The sequence below is a fragment of the Triturus cristatus genome, chromosome 10, assembly GCF_964204655.1.
Source record: "Triturus cristatus chromosome 10, aTriCri1.1, whole genome shotgun sequence".
NCBI classification, from domain to species: Eukaryota; Metazoa; Chordata; class Amphibia; order Caudata; family Salamandridae; genus Triturus; species Triturus cristatus.
Window position 1 is genome coordinate 1,084,633,060 of NC_140593.1, and position 24,790 is coordinate 1,084,657,849.

General features: G+C 45.9%; 1 protein-coding gene across 2 annotated transcripts in view; it reads left to right on the forward strand.

Annotated features, from left to right (window-relative positions):
- Nucleotides 1-24,790, forward strand: part of MICALL2 (MICAL like 2) — a 167,911-nt gene that overhangs the window by 122,542 nt on the left and 20,579 nt on the right. For both annotated transcript variants that reach the window (XM_085629259.1, XM_085629260.1), the window contains exons 11-15: nt 2,088-2,152; nt 5,463-5,586; nt 6,354-6,444; nt 7,322-7,395; nt 16,955-17,069. In XM_085629259.1, coding sequence (XP_085485385.1) covers nt 2,088-2,152; nt 5,463-5,586; nt 6,354-6,444; nt 7,322-7,395; nt 16,955-17,069 — 469 coding nt within the window. The remainder of the gene's footprint in view (nt 1-2,087; nt 2,153-5,462; nt 5,587-6,353; nt 6,445-7,321; nt 7,396-16,954; nt 17,070-24,790) is intronic.

Here is a 24,790-nt window from a genome sequence, read left to right on the forward strand (position 1 = left end):
AGTTGTGACGAGTGTAAATAAAGAGAATATGTGTGTGTTTTTGTCTCAAAAGCAATAGTCCTGTATTATCATAACATATAGCAACAGAGCTGTTTCAAAATACAATATTTAACAGTTATGAATTATAGATGCAATAAGCACATCTATAATAAAGGTGTTTAGTGGTTTTGATATTTTCAGACCCCTTGTCAGAGACTCCACTAAAGGTTGAGCACTTATTATATGGCTTCTAGCCTCTGCTCAAATGGCACCAAGTCCTCTCGATCACATTTGGCCAGCATCATTGTCGATTCTGGGGTTTGTAGTTCTGTTTATCCCAGGATAATGATGGGCCTCCAAGTCCATAGTGTTTGTCCCGTTAAATATAAAAAGCACTGGACTGACAGATGATAACGCAGTTATTTATAAGGCCCCACACAGAGTTTTTTCATGCCGCTGCATCTCTCTTTTTTTTTTTTCGTCGCCAGTGGCTTTTGCTTTCTGGATACTAATACTCCATGCTGCTCTCACTGTCTGGGCATCTGTATCTTTTCTTGCCTAGCGCTCCCGGTCTTCGCTCATTTTCAGCTCTTGCCTTTTTTCCCCCGCTTCTCATGTCCCCTTCTCTGTTTCAATGTCTTTCTCATTCTTTCCCTTGCTGTGATTGGGTTGCACTTCAGCCCGCCACCTTCCATTCCCACAAGTTGAGCTATATGCGATGAAAGCCAACATCCGCCAATCAAGAACTACACAAGGCTTAGAAAGAGGACTTGATCCGCTCTCCTTCTTCCCCGGTCTGCTCCCTGAGTAGAGTCGGTGAGCTGTGAACTAAGGCTTCCCATTGCAAGAGAGTCTGTCCTTTGGAGGAGTTACGGGATACAAAAAAATAGGGCAAGTGTGGCAATGTTGAATGTTTATTGACTGGCATAGAAGGGCCCAGTCGGTTGTTAATACAATAGACATGAATATTGTACCAACAAGCCACCCACTCACATCCACCACCCACCATTCTTTCACCTTCAGTGCTTTAAAAAGACTGTCATGCAGCATGAGTGCTGTACAAAACTACTCAAGTCAGTTTTGAGATGCCAGCATGAAGGGAGATGTTCTCCATCACCATAGCAATATATGTGAGACAAGTACACCTGCAATAGTACAAAGGTGGTGGTATTCACCATCCTGATCTGTTGAAACTTCATTTTGGCACACTCCACAAGCTCAGTGCATTTTCTGTATGATTAGTAGATTTTTAACTCACTTGTATTTAAATTTTACATGGTAGTACAATGGCTCAGTTAGTTGTGCATTCACCACTTAGATCTGTGTGTAGTTCACATCCCTTCACGACTGACTGGTTCTGAAATTCCAGCTTCCACAGTACGTATTTTGAGTACCTTTGCCAATTCCAGCTTCCACAGTAGGTATTTTGAGTACCTTTGCCAATTCCAGCTTCCACAGTAGGTATTTTGAGTACCTTTGCCAATTCCAGCTTCCACAGTAGGTATTTTGAGTACCTTTGCCAAGCCTTCAACCTCTTAGGCATAATCAACTAGACTGTTGTTTTCATACGACTCTTTAAAAGGATGCAGTATCTGTGTTTTGGCATAAGAATAAGGAAGCCTTTTTCCCCATTTGTAGTCATCGGTGCCCTGCAGTGATCTACTCTCGCCCTCAGTCGGGTGAAAAGCCTCACTGCTCATTGCTCCCCCTGCAGGATTTATATGTAGGAAAAAATACAGAATTCGTGTGGGAGTCCAAGCCTTTGATTTTCAGGTGCAAATATTGGTAAGTGGGCTAAATAAAAGGTTGCCCAGCCTTAGTTGAATGGCAGCATCATTGATAGTGTAAGTATATGTGAATAGGAGCTGTCGGGACAACACATGGAAGAGAAACTATGATTGTGTGGGGTGGTTTACGATTGCCACATGCACTGATCTTGGTAGGGTGTGTCATGATTGTTACTGTTTTAGTATTTTGCTCAGGTTTTTGACTCAGAGACACTGTACCAAGAACAGTTTATGGGCCTAGGGATTGCTATTCAGTAAGCTTGTAAATGTATGTGTTCTTACGGTGATTTACCTATCATCATTGTTTTTTTTTTTTTTAAGGTAAAGACACCAATCAAAAAAGGGCACAGGAACAAACTTTGAATGATGCAAAGTCTCCTGTGAAGGTACGCAGTCGTTTAACTTCCACTGATGTCATTCCCACATACTCTGAGTAAATGTAAAATTAAATATGATATGTATGAGAATGTCCACCGGTGGATGAGAAAGCTTGATCTTGGGAGTAAATGCAGCATTGTGGCTCATTGGGACACAATTCCCCAAGACAATCTGTTGCTGTAAAATGTGCTCCAATATCGAGTCCTCATATTTCACTGTCTAATCAGTGACCATCATGCAGAATGCCTTCATAGGATCAAAAGTAGAAAAGTGACCATGAAAGTTCTTGTCTCCACTACTTAATGTGAGTGGGTTCTTTTTGCTCCTAGGAATGTTTCGAAGTCGACAGTGATTTTCTTGCCTTGCCTCTAATTGTTTGATCTGGTGAGGATGATATACATGCAAGATGGCTTCAGGCTACCCTGTAAACAATCTAGGAAAGCATCTCCTACCTATTAAGGGGCAACAGATTCTGACAAGCAACTTGGAATTTGACAGTCTAGCCTTATGGAAGAAGCACTCGCTGTAGGAGGATGCTTCCTTGTTAGACAGCGGTTGCAGCCAATACGTTGATGCGAATGCAGGTTGGGTTATCTGTGTAATTTATTAATATATTAGTGTTAAATGAAAGTACGACTTCCACAAGGTTACCTTATTTTGAACTGACTGAAGCATGTTGTTGCTACGACCCATAGATAACAGAAGCTGCCAAGTCAATGCCTTTAAACAATAAAATGACGCTTTCAGACAAAAAATAACAGGGTATGCTCCATATTTGATGAGTCTAGCTGTGGGTTGTGGTTAAGCTTTGAAAGTCATTATGTAAATCCCCTGGTCAAATGTGCAGTCAAACCTGTGGTAGTCCACAGTACGAGTAAGAACATATAAAACGACCATAGCTTCAGAAAACACCTAGAAATACTACCTGTGTGTGGGACTCTCAATTGCCACCCCAGTTCAGACATGGCCATATGCAAATCAGTCTGACCCAGTGCCTCATGGGAACAGTCCAGCCCGAACTGCCAAGCCATGTCTTCCCTGGACTGGAAACAATCATCCTGGGGCCGGTTTCTGGCTAATCAGCCGTCATCAGCCAGGCTAGCTTGAATCCAGTGGCAAAGGGAGCAAGGGACCCATGCCTGGGCATACCCTGCTGTTGTTTTTGCAGTTGCCTAAAGTGCAGCATCCTACCTTCTCAATAGTCTGGTACTGCCTCTACATGTCTACTGCAGCCATTGCAGCATCTAGTTCTCTCTATGCCATCCCTCATTATTTTATAAACTTAACTAAAAAATGTCACACCTGGAAAGTGTGTCCTTACAATGTCAGAAAGCAGCCCCTATTTTCCCCTGCTGGATGGCCCTTCAACATAGGCTTCTCTAGCCCTGGACATAGTGGATCTCAGTAGATAATCTAACCTTTGTCCATTGGCTTACTAGCAATAGGCAACTTCTCAAATCACTGCCTCTTCATTCATTCCTAATACTAGAAACAAAAATTGTGGCATTCCTCAGGGCTCAATGTTATCTCCTCTGTTATTCAATCTATATATGAAACCATTAATTCACTTGATCTGTTCCTTTGGCTGTGGTTTATTTCTTTAGAATGGGTGATACAGAAATGGTGTTAAAGATTTAAGGTGATGCCACACAACTACAGAGTTGCTGGTATACATTTGAGGGATAGAGGAGTTCAACTACTTGAAACTGAACAGCGACAACAAAGAGATCCTTTGTCCTGCCAGGCCCTCACAGTTCTGGGATCAACCTTTCTGGCCTTCCTCTTGATACCTCAAGCCAGGTCTTTTAGCTTGTGTAAAAAATCTGGCTATAAATATAAACTCTGCTTATCTATCACGAACCACGTTAATGCAGTAGTCAAGACCTGTTCTTTGCAACTCGAAACATATTTCACATCTCTTTATTTTTCCCCACAAAGTGCGAACTGTCAATGCATTTGTTCCAATGTGTCTTGACTACTGCAACTTAGTCTATCTTGGCAACTTAGACTGTCTTAGCCTGCTGATTCAAAAGCTTCAACAGGTTCCAAATTTTGCTCCTAGACTGGTGCAGCATCTAAGGCTCGGAGACCACATCTCCCCAGCACTCGTTGCCCTACATTGGCTTCCCGTGAAGACCGAATTGTATACAAACCTATGTGTTTAATACACAAAACTTGATTTGCTCATGCAGCTCCTTGCTGAACTTTTGTTTAAGCTTTCATAAGGCACCAAGTGTCTTGAGATTAAAGGGCAAACGATTGTTGATAGTTCCAAGATTTCGCCTTAAAACCTTTTCTGTAGCGGCAGCTGAGAAATTGAATTCTTTGCCACTTAAGTTGAGGTAGCTGTCTGACCTGTTCAAGTTTTGGAAAAGTCTTAAAACATTGGTGATTTGCAGTTGTTTACTTTGGTCTTTTTGCTGCGCCATATTTTACCTGTGCTATGATTTTTTTTAGCACCAAGAGACTCCTTCTGAGTTCAATTAAGCAATCTACAAAACAAAAATAAATAATGTATAGTTTCTATGATTCTGTGACTTTCCCAATAGAAAAGCAGTGCTATAATGCAATATCAGGTGATTCATTACCATTAGCTAGAACAAAACTCTGCTCATGGCTGACAACCATCAACACTGAGAACAAAGGGGGTAGAGCTGCAGCACCAGCCACTGACTGAGATAAAGGTTGCTGCTGGGGGTTGAGCCTTCCCTCCCTGTAGGACATGGGGAAGTTAGGAGGGCTGCAAGATATTCTATGGTATGATTTATATTTTATGAGATCCCTACCTACCCTACTGCCTTAACATTCACACTGAACACTCGCCCAACCAAAGAGGCTCAGTAGGGGCTCTTTAGAGCAGGCTAAAGGACCATGCTGACCAGTGAGTATTTCAATATTGGTGGCTATCAGCTGAACAGAGGCCTTGTTTATGCCTGGAAATCTGAAATGATTACACACAGTTAAAACTGTTTTCTAGGATAAATTGGAACTCGTATGTATACCCTGACAGCACTCTGTATGCCCGGTGGTCCAGAAATATGTATGCAATAAGGCTTGTTATTGGAGAACATCACTGTGAATACATGTTTGATGTACTTATTTGGTACTGTCGCTAATTTGTGCTCAATTTAATTGGTTCCTCTTTAATTTAACAGCCTTTTACAACTTGACTTCAGTAAGTTGTAATTACACTGTACAGAAAAAAGCTCCTAATAGGGCTGCTTTGCCTAGATGCTTTCTTTGTAGGCTACTCAAAAAATTGTGTATCTATAATTACAAATGTCTGAGTTGGTGTGTTTTCTGTGACCATCTCTCCAGTTCCGACCAGATTATGTCCCAGAAGAGGAGATTCAGCAGCACCTACGGGACATCGAGAAGGAGCTGGACGTGCTGGAGCTCAAGGGGGTCGACCTCGAGAAGCAGTTACGCAAATGTGAAGGAGGCAAGTGGTCTTGGTGCCTTTAATTTGAAGGGTGTTCGTTGAAATGGGATTACTTCTTCATTACGTGATAAGATGGAATCTGTGTTGCTCGAAGCATGAAGCCATTTAATCTTGGCTTCCAGGGACTAAGATTTTTTTGTGAGATGTGATCTGCAGTTCCGAATGAAAGTGGCTTAGAATGTAGCAAATTCTCTGTCAGATCCTGTCATTAATGTCATATGTACTCTTTGTAGCTTCACTGAATTACTTGGTACGGTGAAGGCAATATCTCAAATCTTTGAATAGACGATCTTTATAAATCATTTATAATCATTGGCAGTAACCGGATCAGCTTTAAACATGCTTCAGAAGTATCCTAGCTGATAAACTGGGGACCTGTGAAACATAGCTTTGAAAAACAGTCTATGGGAAAGATTTAAATAGTAAATGCTTGGACAGGGGGCAGTGGGCTTTGCCAATTCACTTTATTGTGCGATTTGGTGTTTGATCTGCCTTTGTCACTAACCTGAGTTCAGAGTTGCTCTCTTGTCCCATGTCATCAGGAGCTATCAAGATGTTGCTTTTTTGGCATTACCGCTTTTCATGGTGGGGCTTGCACTTCAGTTTTCTTCTATTGTAAGTATTGCTATTTAATTCCAAATGGAAACTGCTGTTGGGAAAAAAAGCAAAATCTGCATAGCGATGAGGAGAGGCACTTAACTGATTCGTATGGTGTGATGGAGCGGTAGGTAGTCTCATCTCAAAGTAGATTTCTGTTTTGTATGTAGATGACACAGAAGATGCGCTCATGGTGGAGTGGTTCAAGCTAATCCACGAGAAGCAGCTTTTGTTACGACAGGAGTCGGAGCTAATGTACAAGTAAGTGCTATCCAACTATTCTTTGTGTTGTTGCTTCAAAGGGTAGATTCTATCACTATGATTTTCAGAACGCAGAGAAAAGACCTTCTGGGAGATCTTTGGGGTTTATTGGTGGAAACAGGAAAGATTTTGTTGGCTCAACTTGGGTGCTGCTTTACTGTTCCTCTTTTCATATGCAGTGGTACATGCGACCCACGCCTCGGTACTGCAGCGATTGATACCTGTACTTAGTCAAGTATAGAGGCCTAAATTTGAAGCCATGTCTTAGTTTTAAAGTTTGCGACTTCCCACTAGAACTTATCTCCTCCCTTTTTGAAGAAGAGTATGCCATTTCACTGCAAGCAAAAGCAACAGGTGAAACAAATACTCTGTGTTTTTTTTTCCTTGCTGTGACCCCAAAGTGTTTGGCATAAAGGACAAACAGGTTACTAATGCCATCACACTGTGACAAAACCTATATAACTGGGCATTAATTCCCTTCGTCTAAAGCTATGCCTTTTGGCAATTGGTGGGCATGTCTTAAAGAGTAGGTTTTCAGTAAGTTTTAACTTAAAATATCCATTTTGTTGATGCAGAAAATGGGAAGATCATTCAGAGGCAGATGACTTGATATTTTAAAATCCTTTCCCTACATTTATGTAGTTAAATGAGTTGGGCTGATTTATGAGTCTTTCGTATAGACTGTAAATCATACTCAGGACACTAGTCAACTTTTTGGGTTGTTTAGGTAACCTAGCAGAACTTGTGAGCCTTCCACAAGATATTCACCTCTATATATTTGGTGTAATGTTATCTACTGTAATACCTCAAATTCATACCTACCGTACGTACCTGTCTACTATTGCAGTAAGATGTTTTATTTTGTTGCATTTTCCAGATCCAAACAGCAGGCGCTTGAGGACCAGCAAGGGAGTGTGGAAAGCGAGCTCCGTAATCTAATGAGCAAACCTGGTGAGTGAAGCATTTTTAGGTTTCTCTGTAAATGTCCTGAGGCTGACCCACAAGCTTTTTAATACACTGAGCCCTGGCTCACTATTCTGCTGGCATCATCGTAGGAGGAGCGTTTTCCCGGAGGTTCCAGAGCTTTTTCTTGACCGGAGGACGCTACGCTGTTTTGCTGTGGGGCCCCTGGATCGCCTGAAACAACGGGACTGCGAGGACCGGGGAGCATTGCGCTCCGTTAATCAGGCTCACCTGCTCCTCTTCCCGCTGGTCACTCCACCGACGCCACGCCTCGCGGCCCCCGCTGCGCGGGAGCCGCTCGCAGGCTCCACCACCATCATTCAAAAACTCGGCTGGAGCATTGAAGGTTGGGTCTCCCTCTTGCTCCCTGTGCCCAGGACGCTACGCTGTTTTGCTGTGGGGCCCCTGGATCGCCTGAAACAACGGGACTGCGAGGACCGGGGAGCATTGCGCTCCGTTAATCAGGCTCACCTGCTCCTCTTCCCGCTGGTCACTCCACCGACGCCACGCCTCGCGGCCCCCGCTGCGCGGGTGCCGCTCGCAGGCTCCACCACCATCATTCAAAAACTCGGCTGGAGCATTGAAGGTTGGGTCTCCCTCTTGCTCCCTGTGCCCAGGACGCTACGCTGTTTTGCTGTGGGGCCCCTGGATCGCCTGAAACAACGGGACTGCGAGGACCGGGGAGCATTGCGCTCCGTTAATCAGGCTCACCTGCTCCTCTTCCCGCTGGTCACTCCACCGACGCCACGCCTCGCGGCCCCCGCTGCGCGGGTGCCGCTCGCAGGCTCCACCACCATCATTCAAAAACTCGGCTGGAGCATTGAAGGTTGGGTCTCCCTCTTGCTCCCTGTGCCCAGGACGCTACGCTGTTTTGCTGTGGGGCCCCTGGATCGCCTGAAACAACGGGACTGCGAGGACCGGGGAGCATTGCGCTCCGTTAATCAGGCTCACCTGCTCCTCTTCTGAAGCCCCGCCCCCCTCATTACTTAGCTCCGTCCTCGTGATCCGCAGCGCGGATCGCAGCGCGGGCGAAGCCCGGTCCAAGGGCGGGCCCGTTGTAGCCCGTTAGAGACCGGACCGGGCCTCCTCTCTTTCACCCACGGACCGTTGCGTATGTGTTCATTTAATGCTACCCTTATTGCACTTGGTTTTAACTACCTTTTATACTGACTTGTAGAGGGTACATTGTTGCTATATCATTTTAACTGCCCATTGTGTTACAGTATAATCGAGCATGGCAGCTAAAGAGGGTAGGAACCATGCGACCAAAGGCAACCTCACCGGTACACTAGATCAATTCATAGTAAGAGCAAATTCGGTGATTGATCAGGGTATTGACCTCATGGAGCGCAGAGTCTCGCAGGATTTGGCCCTAGCAAGAAGATCTTCTTTGGGCCTCCTTGCAACTGCACGCACCCCAAATGGTATTGGTGCGAGCAGTAACGTCCTCCCTCTGACTCAATTTGTCGATGACACCTTAACTAGTGAACTTTCGAGTGATAATGACCCCACGATCAACTCAAGAATTACATCCCCCCCAGTGACTAGGTCAGGACCGATCCTGCGGAAAAAAAGGGTTACTAAGGAAGGGCTGACATCAAAAACTAAGCCAAAAGCTATTAGGCAAGTCAATTCCAAGCCAGGGGGAGCTAAATCTGCACAACGAGGCGTAGCCTTAGTGGCCGACCCGGTGGCTGGAGATGGACAGGGCAGTTGCACCCTCCCTCCAGCTTCGACTTCTTCTAAGTCCCCTGGGGATCACCCTGTTCAGGCACCAGCTTTTTCCACCTCTATGTCACAACCACCCGGGGACGCAATAGCTTCGCAGCAACTAGATTTATTGCTGCGTACGTTATTGGTACCCCTGGAATCCAGGTTGGAGGGAATAGTGACCCTTCTTACTAAGCTCGAACAACAAATTAAGGGTCTAACTGAGGGTGCTAACAATAATAAAGTACTCCCTCCATGCCTTTGTAATTGTCATCGTACCACTATAGCCGGGGTCCTATCAGTCCCTACGGCCCAATGTACAGCCTCACAGCCACCATCCGTCCCAACAGCCACATCATTGCCAGTTCCAGCCACTCTTAACACTCCCTCACTAGTACATCATGAAGTTAGGTCCCTCACTGACCAACACATAGATAGCAACATCTTGGGAGAGGCCCCCTTGGTTAATAATAGTGACAACGTGAGGACAGCGAGAAAGCGAACCCAGGATGAGGCTTCCAGGCCTATTTCTAGAATAGACTTGCCCCCGGAAGCTAGTCCCTACTTGGTTGTCCTTACAGGGGTCCCCGAAATTAATGATCACAGCATTGAGGAGTTATCCAACCTGAAAAATAAGGCAATTCATTGGCTTTCAAATCACAGGCCCTTGCCACCGCAGGTTAGTTGTGAGATCATTATGGTTAGAAGGGTGGGGTGGGTAGGGCACACCCCTAAAAATCTAACCGGCGATTGTGTCATAGTTAATTTTCGGGACGCCAGGACAGCAGATTATATCTGTAATTGGGGAAAACCCCGTCTAGTCACCAAAATTGGGGTGCGTCCCCTCTCCTACTTCTATCCAAATGTTCATTTGAGGACAGAAGAGAGTGGCTGGACCCTTATCCCGCATTCGCTAAGGGGAGGTGGTGGGAAATCAAGACATGTCCCCTCTGACGCAGAATGGGCCTATCCTGTCTGCTCAAACAGGTTTAGCTGTCTTGACCAGGTTGATTGACTGGCTAAGTCCAACTATGTAGCTCAGGGTTTTATGGGGGGTAGTACTTTAGGTTTAGAGCCCATTGAGTTGCCTAAGGAAGGGAACTTGACTCCTGGTACCAAGGGGTGCACCACTATTACAGTAGGGACCAGTAATAGTAATACTATTAGCAATCCCCAAGTGCACTCCATGCAGTCTTCTGCTCCCCTCCCAATGCCAGTCACCTTCCATAGTGCCAGTTCCACCCCTATTGGGGAAATTGATCCGCACCAGCAGAGTAGTACTTCCCTTGCACCAGACCCCTCATCTCACCACATGCTTCGTCCCCAATGCATGAACCTACTATCGTGGAATGTGGCAGGCCTAAAAAACAAGCTAGCATGTCCTGCATGGGGCTCTTTTGTGGATACTGCTGATGTGATTTTATTGCAGGAGACCTGGGCCAGGGAGGAGGTCCATAGAGCCGGGTTTGCGTCCTTTAACATCGCAGCTCGGTGGGGAGGCAAGGGCCGCCCTTCTGGTGGTCTGACAACATGGATAGGCGTACACATGGGCTGCAGGGTGGATTTGATTCAGACTAATTCGGATGATATCCTATGTGTTCAACTGTCCTGGCCCAATTTATACAAACTGGCAGTTGTGAATGTATATTCACGTCCTACTGCTATGGCTAAGGAATCTAACACTGTAGGGGAATTATCATCCCTTCTCGAATCCTTGGACCATGATATTCACTGTGTGATTGCAGGTGACCTTAATTGCCACTTTGAGCCCCTCCAAGGGCTGGGTGAGGGGGCACTGCAGGATGAAGATGAGTTTTGGGGCATCCCGCAGTGTAGGTCCACCTATGCAAAGGCATGGACCCCACTGGCCATGCAGATTATGACCTTAACCCTGCAATTTTCAGTTAGGGCGGTTAACGGTCGGATGCCCTCGGACATTCCCTCCAAATGTACCTATAACAAAAAAGATCAAGAATCCCACTTGGACTACTTCTTGGTCCAGACCAGGATGTGGTCCAAAATAGTGGATTTGGAGGTCGTGAATAGATCGGACAGCGATCATAACGCCCTGCTGTTGAGAATGGAATTGCCAAAATCTGCTAAAGCCAACACGGAACCAACTGCCGACTTAGGTTTGGTTCTCACTAACAACAGGAGGAGGGTAAAGTGGGAAACCTTGTGTGTAAGGCGGAATGCACTGCCAAGCTTATACTCATCTATTCTTCCCCTGTTCAAACTGGCAAGTGATATCTGGGCCCAAGGGCGGTCCAAGGATAACTCTGCACGTCTCCTCACTGTCCATCGGGAATTAATTGATACCCTTGCAGGCTTTTTAAACCCTATCGCTCCCACCAGGCAACCCAGGACTATCCTCTCATCCTGGTACAATGCCACATGCAGGAGTGCAAAATCTGCTTTGATTAATGCCATCAAAACCGGCAGTGACAAGTTAACAATCTGCTCACTCAGGATTGCCCACAAACAAGTTTTAAAACAGGCAAAGATAGATTGGGATTGGGAGAGATGGGAAAATTTATCATCTGCTCTTGCTAACAAGGAACCGAGTAGATTCTGGGCCATTGTGAATTCAGGGTGTGCGGAACCCCGCAATGCAATCGAAGTTAATCTTGATCCGGGGGTGTGGGAATCCCACTTCAAAACCCTTTACGCTGCCACCTCTGATTTAGATCTTCTGCCTTTTCAGCCACCCTCTGCGGGGGACGCCGAAGTTTTGGAATTCACCGTAGATGATGTTATGGTTGCCATAGGAAAACTGGCAACGGGTAAAGCACCTGGTATAGACAAGATACCCGGGGATATGTTTAAAGACCAGCCTAAGATATGGGCACCGTACCTATGTGCACTCTTCAACTCAATTTTGCACGGTATAGAGGTCCCGGGCTCTTGGTTGGGAGCGGAAATTATACCCATATACAAAAAGGGTTCTCCCCTGCTCCCCGTCAATTACAGGCCCATTAGTCTCATTGACGTCCCACAAAAAATAATGGCAAGACTTATTTTAGATCGCTTGCAGGACTGGATCAATGAGAATGAAATCCTCTCCCCCTATCAGGCTGGTTTTAGAAGTAAAACATCTACCATGGACCAGATCTTCCGTTTAGTAATGCTGTACTGGAAGACTGTGGTATTGGAGGGTGGCAGTCTCCACATGGTATTTGTTGACTTACGCTCTGCGTTTGATACTGTTCCTAGGGGCAAACTTTGGGCTGTTTTACGTGATTTGGGTGTACCCAATTCCCTATTGGGTATATTGGTGAGGCTGCATACTGAGAACTTTGCTCAGGTCAGGTGTGCAAGAGGAGGTGTATTGTCCGCCAGGTTCGCAGTAAACAAGGGAGTTAGGCAAGGGTGTGTCTTGGCCCCTACTCTGTTCTGTATATATGTGAATGGACTGATAGCCAGTCTGGATGCAGTCCCCAACAACGATGCACCCAGGTTGGCAGGCAGGAAAGTAGCAGCTATAATGTTTGCTGATGACACCTTGCTCCTTTCCAAGACACCAATGGGTATCCAACGTATATTGGAGGGATTTAACAACTTCTGTAGAGAGCATGGACTACATATTAATGTAGATAAGACCAAATACATGATCTTCAATCCCCCGCTATACACTAGGCCACCACCTACCCTTGATTCGGTTGCACTCGAGAGAGTTCACACCTTTCAATATCTTGGTGTCACATTAAGCGAAAAACTCTCCTGGGGCCCACACCTTGCCAAATCTCAACTCAAACTGACTCAAATAGCTGGGGGAATTCTAAAAATGACAAATGCCTCCACCTATAAACCTATTAGGCCTAGTCTCGAAATCTACAAAATGAGGGCCAGAGCGGCTGCATTATACGGAGGGGAACTTTGGGGGCACGTCACTAGACCGGGACTGATTAAAGCTGAGAACAACTTCCTGAGACAGCTGCTCTCGCTCCCCCAAAGCACACCCTTATTACCGCTGAGGCTCGACTTGGGTATACTTCCCATCCAGGAGGAACTAGCTATCAAACCCCTTAGGTTTTGGAGGAGGATTTGGGTGACCCCCGAGCTAGAGCAGTACAAAACTGAGCTCCAAGAAATACTGAGTCTAGGCAGGGCAGCACATATCCCTTGGCTTTCCTACATCAAAGACGAACTTACGAATATGGGTCTTGCAGATATGTGGGCGAATCCAGTAATAGCTTGTAGTGAGATTTCAGGGAACACATTCACTGAGCTATACAGATCTCGATGTTCTAACGCATGGCTCCATGACTCAAAGAATGGTACCATGGTAAAAGCTTTTATAGAGATCAAATCTGTTTACTCATTTGAAGATTTTTTGGATATAATTTTCCCTGTTATGGCTAGGAAGCTATACATACAATGGAGGTTTGGTGCACTCCCCCTAGCGTGTTTAACAAGCAAATGGACCCCGACTAGGTCCCCACACTGTCTTGGCTGTGGTATGAACAAAGAGGACGAAAGCCACATTCTTTTTTTCTGCCCTCTCTACAGTAGAGCTAGGCAGAATTGGATTGTACCTATCTGTAGGAACCTTGGTTTTAGGAAGTGCTCAGACGCACTAAGGGTTTTTAAGACTGAAACTGCAGGACACATTGTATTTGCACTAGCTAAGTATCTGCACGCTTTCTGGATCAAAAGGAGTTTTATATTATCAAATACTGCCTAACAGCCGGGCTTATATTTTGTTTGTGTAATCCCAGTTACTGTTATAATGGTGTATCCTAACAAGGACTTCCATTCCTGATCTGCATTTGCCTATGTCACCTTAAATGTGTTTTAATATTGTAATTTTAATGTGTATAATATTTTATGTACTCTTTTATGGCTGAAATACTGCCGAAATAAAGATTGAAAGAAGAATACAAAAATTATTATCACTTTAATTCTGGAAATTGATATTTTATTTTGAAAAATGCCTTTTTCTGAAATAATGTGTGAGCAACGCCGTCTGCCTGCCAGATGACTGTGAAAGGTTTAGAAGAAAATGATTACACAGTTATATTGGACAGAATAAACTCAACTACACAAAATTGTGATTGTATGGTTACTCAGTTACAGTCCATTCAAACAAAAGAAGGTGGATCCTGTGGAAGATTGGTCAAAAAGGGCCTGATTGGGTTGGTGCTCTCTTTTTAGTGATTATTGTCATGCTCACTTCTTTAAAATACAAGGTGAAGGAGGTCACATACATCTACATAATTGAAGGACAGATGACAAGACTGGTTCCATGATGGGGACAATTGTTGCCTGATATGGTATTTGCACAAACAAAAGGCTGAGGCTGAGAGCAGAAACTGGCACAGTGCTGAATTAGCTTTTGCAGACATGGAGACCAAACAGGACCAGAGACACTGGGGAAGGCAGAGAGGTTGAAACCTGTCACTTCAGGATTCCCAATCTGTTCCCCAAATCTTTACCCAAAGTGCTATTCATTTTGAAGACTTTGCCTCTTCAGATGTGCCTCTGTCACTGCCAGCTCGAGGCGGCATTACCTGATCTCACAGTTGCTAATACAGAGCAATGAGACAGGGACTACCTTTGCATCAAGATTCTCTGTGGGCTGACCAAATGATGTGACATAACTATTGAAAATACATGTATATGTCCGAGCTGTGAGTGCTCTTATCCGCATGCCTGCATCCTCCATAGTTTTATGTCCCCTGCATTCCTTACCCTGAACTAGATTTTCTCTGCTATCCTGTCCAGTGGCGTCATGGAGCCCATGCCACTTTCTGTTCATCCTACCACCCGGTACAGAGGGTTGCTTTGGTTTTTTCAGTTGAATGCACTTTTTGGGGCACCCATCTTGCTCATTATCAATCTATGCATACAGTCAGGTTAGGTCTTGAGTGACACATTCCTCTGCCAAACACATTGACCTGCTATGCTTTTCAAGTATCCTATACTGGTAGAAGAGAAGTCCAATTTCAGAACTCCCTGAAGGGGACACTGAGGAAGCTTTATTCTTTTTGGGATAAAGGCCAGTGTCATCAGTGGGGCAGGTGCAGCCTTCTTTTGATTTACATCTTTTCTCAACTACTATTATATGCTTGACCATCTCATCTAGTAAAATGTGGTTGCTAATGCTGGGTTCAGTATTTCTGGGCGGCATTATCGCCCCGTTTTCTGTCCACTGCAGATATGAGGCGCCGAACGAGCAATACAATATGGGACCCCCCCATTATGAGCTGTTTGCAGCATGCTTTTTCACAAATTCCTGGCCTTTTCTCGCTCGCAAATGCCACCTGCTTGGACCTGGTAATAGTTGGTGCAATAATATCACCTGGTAATACAACATCAGTAATATGTGTGCAGAGAGGTATTACCATTTAAACCTATCCAGTCATACCACTCCACATTACTTGTAGTGAGTGCTTAAGTGCCATTTGTATTATCATTTGAGATCAGTGCTCCCTTCTTGCTTTCAAGCGTTTAGTGCATTTTTGGAGTCTTCAGTAAGGAGTAGTTTCGATCCTGTAAATAGAGTGCATCTGTGCCTGCCAATTCTGAGTTGGGAATGTCAATTTAACTTTTTGAGGCGTTTCGTTTAGTCAATACTATCAATCGGAAGGTTAAATATATGGTTGGGCAGGCCTGCTGCTGTCTGCACTGATGAGCCCTTTTTTATATTCTGAAATGGTCTTTTATTAAATTTACGTAATTTTGTGTTGGAATGATCTGCTTGCGTAGGCATCCCTTTCTAGCGTCTTCTGTATCTTTCAAGAAATATGCAAATGCAGAAGAAGGTCTTCGTTGTTTATCTTTTACTTTACGTAGACTCCTTGTTTAGTTCAATTCATAGAGAATTTGTAGTGCAGCTTGTAGAATTCGTTCCTGCCTTCAATCACCCTACCCAACAAGGGGAGACAATAGAGATAGCAAGAAACGCATCTTCAACTTCTAGCTGGCTACATCTGCTCAAAACTTTAAATTCTGCATAACACTTGACCCGTAAAATTGTATCTAACTTGGAAAATGTTTCATGGTTCACTCATTTGCCATTTCTTTGCCTGTTATGATTTTAAATTGAGACGATATCTGTAATGGCTTAAATTATTGGGTTCTGGTACTTCCTCATGCTGAGAAGCTTTGTCCTAGGTGTGGCTTTTGAGCCTTAGCTGCATGAAACCACTGAGCCAGCAGAGAGTTAAGGATGACAATCTTTCCATGCACTGCTTTTTATTGTTTCCAGATTACCGTTCCATTAACTATAATCTGTAGAACAGCTACATTACAGGCAATTTGGAAACTCTCCACGCTGTACGTGAGGTCCAAATCAGATGATCGGGCAGGCCAGGCAATAAACCAAGCTAATGTTTAGCCTAACCTTTGATGTCACTTCCTTTTACTACTTTGCTGCTGAGAACAGAGGAGCCCATGCCTGTACTCTCCTGGCAATAATTAAGTGCTATATCAGTGCTGCTGCAGAGCACCCTGCAGATATAAGACACTCTGGTAAAATACGACAGTGATAACCATCGAGGGCTTCTTGGTTTCTTCAAGTTGGACTTTAAAGAATTTAGTGGAGATGCCTAATAATAATGTTCGGGTGACTGGAAGCAGTATGGAATATAGTACAGTGTAGTGAGCATGAAATGAGGACACAGAAGGTACTTACTAATGTTGATATAATCAGTCATCAGTTTATCACTCCCAATCCATTCAAAAAAGTTTGAGGTTTGTGAAAGGTTTAATAATTCCCCCTCTCTTGAAACCATAAGCTGTATAGTAAAGTTACATGTAACTTCTCTACTTTAGTTTAGGTTTCTTGTTACTCTTGTCTCACCACAAAGGGATATATTTCTTTTGCTTCCTTCAGATAAATTAAAAACTCCACGCGACCGGGATCGTGAACAGAAACTGCTGGAGGAGTACTTGAACATCGTCAACAACAGAAGTGAAATTATTGACTGCTTGGATGATGATAGACTGAGGTGAGCAATGCTTTTCAGCTTTAGGCTTTTTGTCCGTCTGCCTTACTTATACGATTTGTTTTCTAAATGGTTCATCACATTGAACAGTTGTTGAAGACAGCAGGTTGGTGATATGGACTGCAAAAAAAACTTCTCTTGCTTCTAATGTTTCTTTTTGTCCGCTTCATAAAGCGTAGGACGATTGAACTAGAGTTTGACCACTAGAGAGTACATTGAGCCACTATGATAAAAATGTATACACCGGGATGAAACTATATTCCTTTACTCCCCTCTGCCTTTTAAGACATTTTGCTATTTGCCCTTCATTATGCCTCTAATTTGATCATGCACAATGATTGGAGCATATTGATGATACACACTCCACATCAACTTAATATGTTGTAACACATTTAATGCCCCAGTAACTTGGGGCCTCAGCGTTCTGTGTTCAGACTATGCTGGGAAACCTTTCCTGTAGCTTACCTCTGAAAAAATGTATTTTATATGTTGTAATTTCAAAATATTTACATGTTCACCCCTCCCCGCTAGACCCACAAGATTTACAATCATTCAGGACCCTTACAATCATTCAAGGACCCTTCTCCTGCCGGAACTGCAGCTTCACCAGCATCCAGCCCGCCAACCCACTGACCAGGAAAGAACCCAACTACCTCAGATGCATTCTTCTCAACACCCGCTCCGCCCGCAAACACGCCGTTGAACTCTGGGACCTACTCAACTCAACCTCCCCAGACGTCGCCTTCCTGACGGAGACCAGGCTGAACCCCTCCTCGGCACCCGACATCGCCATAGCCATCCCAGAAGGCTACAAGATCACCCGCAGGGACCGCACCAACGGAGTAGGAGGAGGAATCGCCATCGTCCACAGGAACACTCTGAGTCTCAACCAACACCGACGACACACTCAGCACCGCCGAACACCGGCACTTCCAGATCCACACCAACCCCAACACCACCCTCAGAGGAACCCTCGTCTACAGACCCCCCGGACCCCGACCACAGTTCAGCGACTCCATCGCCGACTTCGTCAGCACACATGCCCTTCACAGACTACATCCTCCTCAGGGACCTGAACTTACACCTCGAGAACAACAACAACACCAACTCTGCCACCCTGATCGACAACCTCGCCAACCTCGGACTCAGACAACTAGTCACCACACCCACCCACTCCACCGGCCACACGCTTGACCCCATCTTCTCCGCAAGCATCCACTTCAACCACACCACCGAACTCCACTGGACCGACCATCGCTGCATCCACTTCACCTTCCGTAAACCCACCACACAGCACCACACCCAACAGATCCCTCGCCGCTGCTGGAGCAAAGTCACCGAAGACCAGCTAACCACCACCCTTGCCCGAAGCCCCCCGCCGGCCCCACCGACCCAGACACCGCTGCCCGCAACCTCAGGCAGTGGATCGATGACTGCGCCAACACCCTCGCCCCGCTCAAGAAACCCTCCTACAGCCACACCAGCAGGAAAGCCAGCTGGTTCACTGAAGACCTCCAGGCTTCCAAGCAAACCTGCCGAAAGCTGGGGAAGAACTGGCACTGTCACAGCACAGCTACGCCGCCCACAAGAACGCCACCTGCAGACACCATCAGATCCGCCAAAAGGGCCTCCTTCAAAGACCGCCTAGACAACAACGCACACAACAGCAAAGAGCTCTTCAACATCGTGAAGGAACTCTCCAACCCCAGCACCAACACCAACGACGTCCCACCTTCGCAAGACCTGTGCGACGCGCTGGCCACCTTCTTCCATCACAAGATCGCAGACATCCACGACAGTTTCAACGCCATGACCGCCCCGACAACCACTGAGACCTCCGCCCCCACGACCACCATCCGCACCGACCGCCTGCTCTCCTGGACCAACATAAACAATGACGACACCATCAAAATCATAAACACCATCTATTCCGGATCCCCGTCAGACCCATGCTCACACCACATCTTCAACAAAGCCAGCAATGCCATCGCACCCCATCTCCGGAAAGCCATCAACATTTCCTTCGAGACAGCAACCTTCCCGGAGAGCTGGAAGCATGCCGAGATCAACGCCTTACTCAAGAAACCCAAGGCGGACCCCAAGTACCTCAAGAACTTCCAGTCCATCTCCCTGCTCCCGTTCCCGGCGAAGGTCATCGAGAAGACCGTCAACAAACAACTGACCCACTACCTTGAGGAGAACCGCAACCTGGATCCGTCCCAGTCCAGGTTCCGCAGCAACCACAGCACCGAAACTGCCCTCATCGCCGCCACCAGTGACATCAGGGCCCTGCTGGACAACGGAGAAACCGCGGCCCTCATCCTCCTGGACCTGTCAGCCGCCTTCGACACGGTCTGCCACCGCACACTATGCACATGCCTTCACGACGCCGGGATCCTAGAGAAGGCCCTCGACTGGACCACCTCCTTCCCCTCCGGCAGAACACAGAGCGTGCGCCCCCACCACCCCCACCCCCCTTCCGCTCCAAAGCCACCGAGATCATCTGCGGCGTACCCCAGGGCTCAGCCCAACGCTGTTTAACATCTACATGGCACCGCTCGCCCTCGTCGCCCGGCTGCAGGACCTCAACATCATCTCGTACGCCGATGACACCCAGCTGATACTCTCCCTAACCAAGGAACCCCACACCGCCAAAACCAACCTCCACGAAGGAATGAAAGCTGTCGCCGAGTGGATGAAGAAAAGCCGACTGAAGCTGAACTCGGACAAGACTGAGGTCCTCATCCTCAGATCCACCCCCTCGGCCTGGGACGACTCCTGGTGGCCGACACCGCATTGGAAACTGCTCCAACACCCACCGACCACGCACGCAACCTAGGGGTCATCCTCGACTCCACCCTCTCCATGACAAAGCAGGTCAACGCCGTCTCCTCCTCCTGCTTCAACACACTCCACATGCTCCGCAAGATCTACAAGTGGATCCCCACCGAAACGAGAAGAACGGTACCCAGGCCCTCGTCAGCAGCAGATTGGACTACGGAAACGCCCTCTACGCAGGAGCCTCGGCCAAACTCCTGAACCGACTTCAACGCATCCAGAACGCCTCTGCACACCTGACCCTCAACATCCCTCGCCGCAGCCACATCACATCCCACCTGAGAGACCTGCACTGGCTCCCCGTCAACAAGAGGATAGCCTTCAAGCTCCTCACCCACGCGCACAATGCACTCCAGAACACCGGATCATCGTACCTCAATGGACGACTCAGCTTCTACACCCCCATCCGCCAGCTTCGCTCCGCCGACCTAGCCCTCGCCACAGTCCCCCGCATCCGAAGAGCGACCTCCGGTGGCAGATCGTTCTCCCACCTCGCCGCCAAGACCTGAAACACCCTCCCCATCCACCTACTGCAGACCCAAGACCTGCTGACCTTCAGAAGACTCCTCAAGACCTGGCTTTTTGAGCAGTAGCAGCATTCCCCAGCCTCCCCCCCCCCCCCCCCCCCCCCAGTGTCTTGAGACCCTCACAGGTAAGTAGTGCGCTTTACAAGTGCTATGATTGATTGATTAGCAGGGAGGGGTGAACATGTGTAAGCTTACAGTGAGTTGTTTGACTCGTGTTTTTTAACGTACCGGACTCTATTTTTCACTAGAAAATGTTAATGATCCCAGAGCTTGATATAGCTTGGCTACTACGCTCTAGAATGGGTTATTTCACCCTTTTTCATCAAACATTGCATGGACTGTTTCTTGCTCCAGAGATTAATTTATGTTTAAGTATGACATGTTTGTCATACAGACTAGCCCTGCATAGGACAAACCCATGTGTGATAGTTGGACAATTCTGAGATCTATGTCTTAGGCTGGTGAACTTGTAAACTGACACATATTTCTAACCTCCTGCTTTGGTATTATTAAACCTGAGCAGTTTGCCTTAGCCGGTGATAGTTTGTTTTGTATGCACAGAACTTCCATTTTTGCCTTCGTCAAAGGGTAACTCTGATCAAGCTCTTGCCAGGGTTTGGTGTAGATGACTATGGGTATATTACTCCTTTCTGCAGATGGAAAAGATTTCCCTTTTAGTGCTCCTTGTCAGGGTGTTTACGGCACTTAGAATTATTCACACCCATTGCGTGTTTCTTTTCAGTACATGTGATCTTAATACAGCGATGAGCCTTAAACAGGTTACATTTAGGAGATAATTAAGCTTCTTTCAGATCCATGTTTGACAAAGGAGCATGGTAGGTCGAGCCTGAGACTGCGCGCCTGCGCTGCTCTGCGAGGCTTCTTGTAAGTACTCTAAACTACTCTGTGGGTCTGACTCCCCCCCCTCCCACACACATTCTATTGGCTTTTGCGTGTATCTTTCAATAATGAAAGCACGCAAATGGCTATAGGCGGATGCATGTCCCACCTCTTGTGTAATGTTCACTCCCACGGCGTTTTGCCTGCGGGAGCGAGCAGCGGTGCGCAGGGTGGCAGCTGGTGCCTTCTTCCCACCGCCCACCCTCCCTCCCGTTGTCCGTGCTGTCTAACACCCGCCCTTCCTTCCCATTGACCATGCCTTCAATATCCCCGTGTACTCCCTCCCCGTTGTCCGTGCCTTCAATATTCCGCCCTCCCTCCTCGTTGTCCGTGCTTTCAAGATCTCCCTGCCTCCCTCCTCATTGACCGTGCCTTCAATATATCCCCGCCCTTCCTCCCTGTTGTCCGTGCCTTCAATATCCCACCCTCCCTCCTCGATGACCGTACCTTCAATATCCCTCCCACCACCCTCCCTCCCCGTTTTATAAAATGATGGCGGCCACACACCTGTCTCCCGTCCATGATTTCACCCGAAGCAAAGTGTCGGCGGCATTGCTCCCAGCAACATCGTAAAATAACCATGAAATGTTTTTTTACGATGTTGCTGGGATCGATTCCGCCACTTTGCTTTGGGTGAAATCATGAAGGGCAGCAGCAGGCATTAGTAGCCGCAGAGCGCCATGCACCCACCCCCGTGCGGAACCCATGAAACATTACTACCATCCCTCCAGGCAGAGAACGCCCGGCGTCACGTATGCCAAAACCCATGATGCGGATCCGTTTGCGCATTCATCTCTGCACCAGACCGGTCGCACCTGTTTGAAGCCATGTTACGGATAAATACATTGCTTCACTTTGCTCTCAAAACAAACCGGTGCGGATGAGAGGGCATGAATGAAAGCATAACCCCCGGTGTCTGTCCTTCCCTGACTCCTCTGCCGACTGTGCAGGCTGCTTAAGGTTGACTTTCAACACAACCAGAAACCTACGCTCGCATTCCAGTTTAAAAAGAAAACTGTGTGATCCTCGGCACATTCCTTCATCTATATCTGCCTTGGTTCCATTATCTGCTGAAGTTGGAAGTTCTAAGAAACGGCTGCAGAACGGGAATAAAAATGTTACTTGTGTGTGAAGAAAAAGTAGTAAAATGCGTTCTTAAAAACTATATTTACAATGGGTGCACAGCTGTGGTTGTTTGTTATTGCTAGCAGATGCAGCGAGGGAGATTTCGGCGGCTCAGAGAAGACCTGTCACCCCTCGCCTTATTGCCCCCGCGCTGAAAAGACTGTGCGCTGTTATTCGGCTTATTTAATAAATAAAAAACAAGCCTCCTGCTACACTTAAACAGGCTGTCTCTTTCACTTTCCAGCATGTAGCGCTTGGTCTTTGTGCTTTCAGCTACATTCCACATATATTTTCTGATACGCTAGGTTTGACTCACCCGAAATGCAAAGGCTGTCTCACACAATCCTCATGGGGGTGTCAAGTGCGATTGCTCTCTTGTAAGATCCCCAAGGCAAGACCTATTGGCTATGCCAATGCTTGTTTACACATATTAACCAGTATCTCTGTGCTGAATGTTGAATGGATTTCATAACAAGCAGAGACAAAGCCAACAATTGTGACCTTTGCAAGCCATTTTTTTTAACATAAAAAACTGGCATTACAATTTTCAAAATAATGAGAATTTAAAATGTCACTGTCTAAAGATACCATGTACTGTGTCACTAGTCATAGCACAAAAGTGGTAGGTGGATGTGCACATGGTCTAAACCAAAATGCAATCATTCACAAAGAAGAGAGCCAATAACTGATATGGGCTGATATGAGCTGACCCACTGCTCCATGCTGTCTAGTGTGGTGGGCAGAAGGAAAAATGTGAATGGCGCTTGAACAGAAGGATTGGATCAAGAAGGTTGGCCTAAATCCCCTGTATTTATATATAGCTTTTTATTATATTTTTTTCTATTAAACATACTGTTGAAGCAGCCAAAACTGTGTGTAGGCCAGACCTAAAAAAGCTATTTAAACTTGCAAGCTATAGTACCACCATTTGCAGCTTCATATGACTCCAAGAATGTATACAATATTTAACCAGCTTATTCACAGGAGTTGCCTGTCCCACCTACAGATTGGTCATTTCTTCTTGGAACGTCATGAAGCATGCATGGCTGGCTCAAACAAAAACAGCCTACAGCATCCCAAGCCAGTTAAACCTGCTTAAACTCTTTTGCATAGCCATAGTGAGTTAAACACTCTTCTTTTTGATAGGTGAGCAAAATAAAAAGTATATAATGAGTGATATGAATTTATAACCAAATTGAAAACCCCTTCCTTACATTAGATGTGTTTTGTCAGGAAAGGAAATATTCATTCTGCGACTAATATTCATGAGAAGTGCAATGAATATCTGTAATAACCCAACGTACAAACTATACTTCAACAAGAAAGGCGTCGATCGCCATCTAAATGTTTCTAGATCACCGAAGAAATGGGGGCTATCCTTTTGTGAATTTATACTTGGGGGAGGGGGGGGTAAATAGGCTGTCCGGTTTTAGGTTTAAACCTATAATAACTGATAAAACCGCACTGAAAGGGAAATAGCCCTCACCAGTGTAAACGTATAAACACTGAAAAAACACATGCACAGCACAAAATAAATGCCATTCAAAGAAAGGAAAGAAGAGTGAAAGAGTCATTTTTTTTTTCTTCCTGAAGGGGCCCGTACAGTATAACTGTGATATACAAGCTAGCAGCAAGAATGACTGAGCTAACATTATTCTGCTTGAGTTTTGTTGTTTAGGGATGTCACTAAAATATTGGTTCTTCTTCCTTTTTGCTTTTTTCGGTTTTGTGGTCTTTGGTCTAAAGATGCCGGGTTAAGAAGCATGTTTTAGGTCTTGTTTAATTATTTTATAAACTGTAGAGAATCAGGAAATATCAAAATCTTTTTTGATATTTTGGCTGCTTTTGAGTCTTTCACTGATGGGTAAAATCGCTGGTTTCATGAGAATCTTTCCCAATATGTGCCATCACATTTACCCACAGAAAACTGGTAAACACCCTTGATACATCAGCCCTCAGTTTCTAGTGAGTCAGTATTGATGGTAGGTGATTTGCCAACACCTCAGGCTTTAAACATTCAGTGCAGGGTATAGTGACAAGTATATGTGAAAAGAGTGCTATCACCAAGCATATGGGATAGTGGTAAAAACATGACACCGGACTTTATGAAAACATGGAACGCAGTGTCACTTGGAATGCTGCTGCTATAAGTTTCTTTCTAAGTTCAACAAAGATTGGAGTGATATTGTTTGTATTTGCAGTGATTCAGCTACGCATATAAAAAGGTTGTGTCATGACCGGACAAAATCGATATCTGAGCTGAAGTGCTTCCCTGTAAGAGATCCTTGCCACTTGTTAGATGGTATGGTGAAAGCATCTTTACAATCTTCAGAG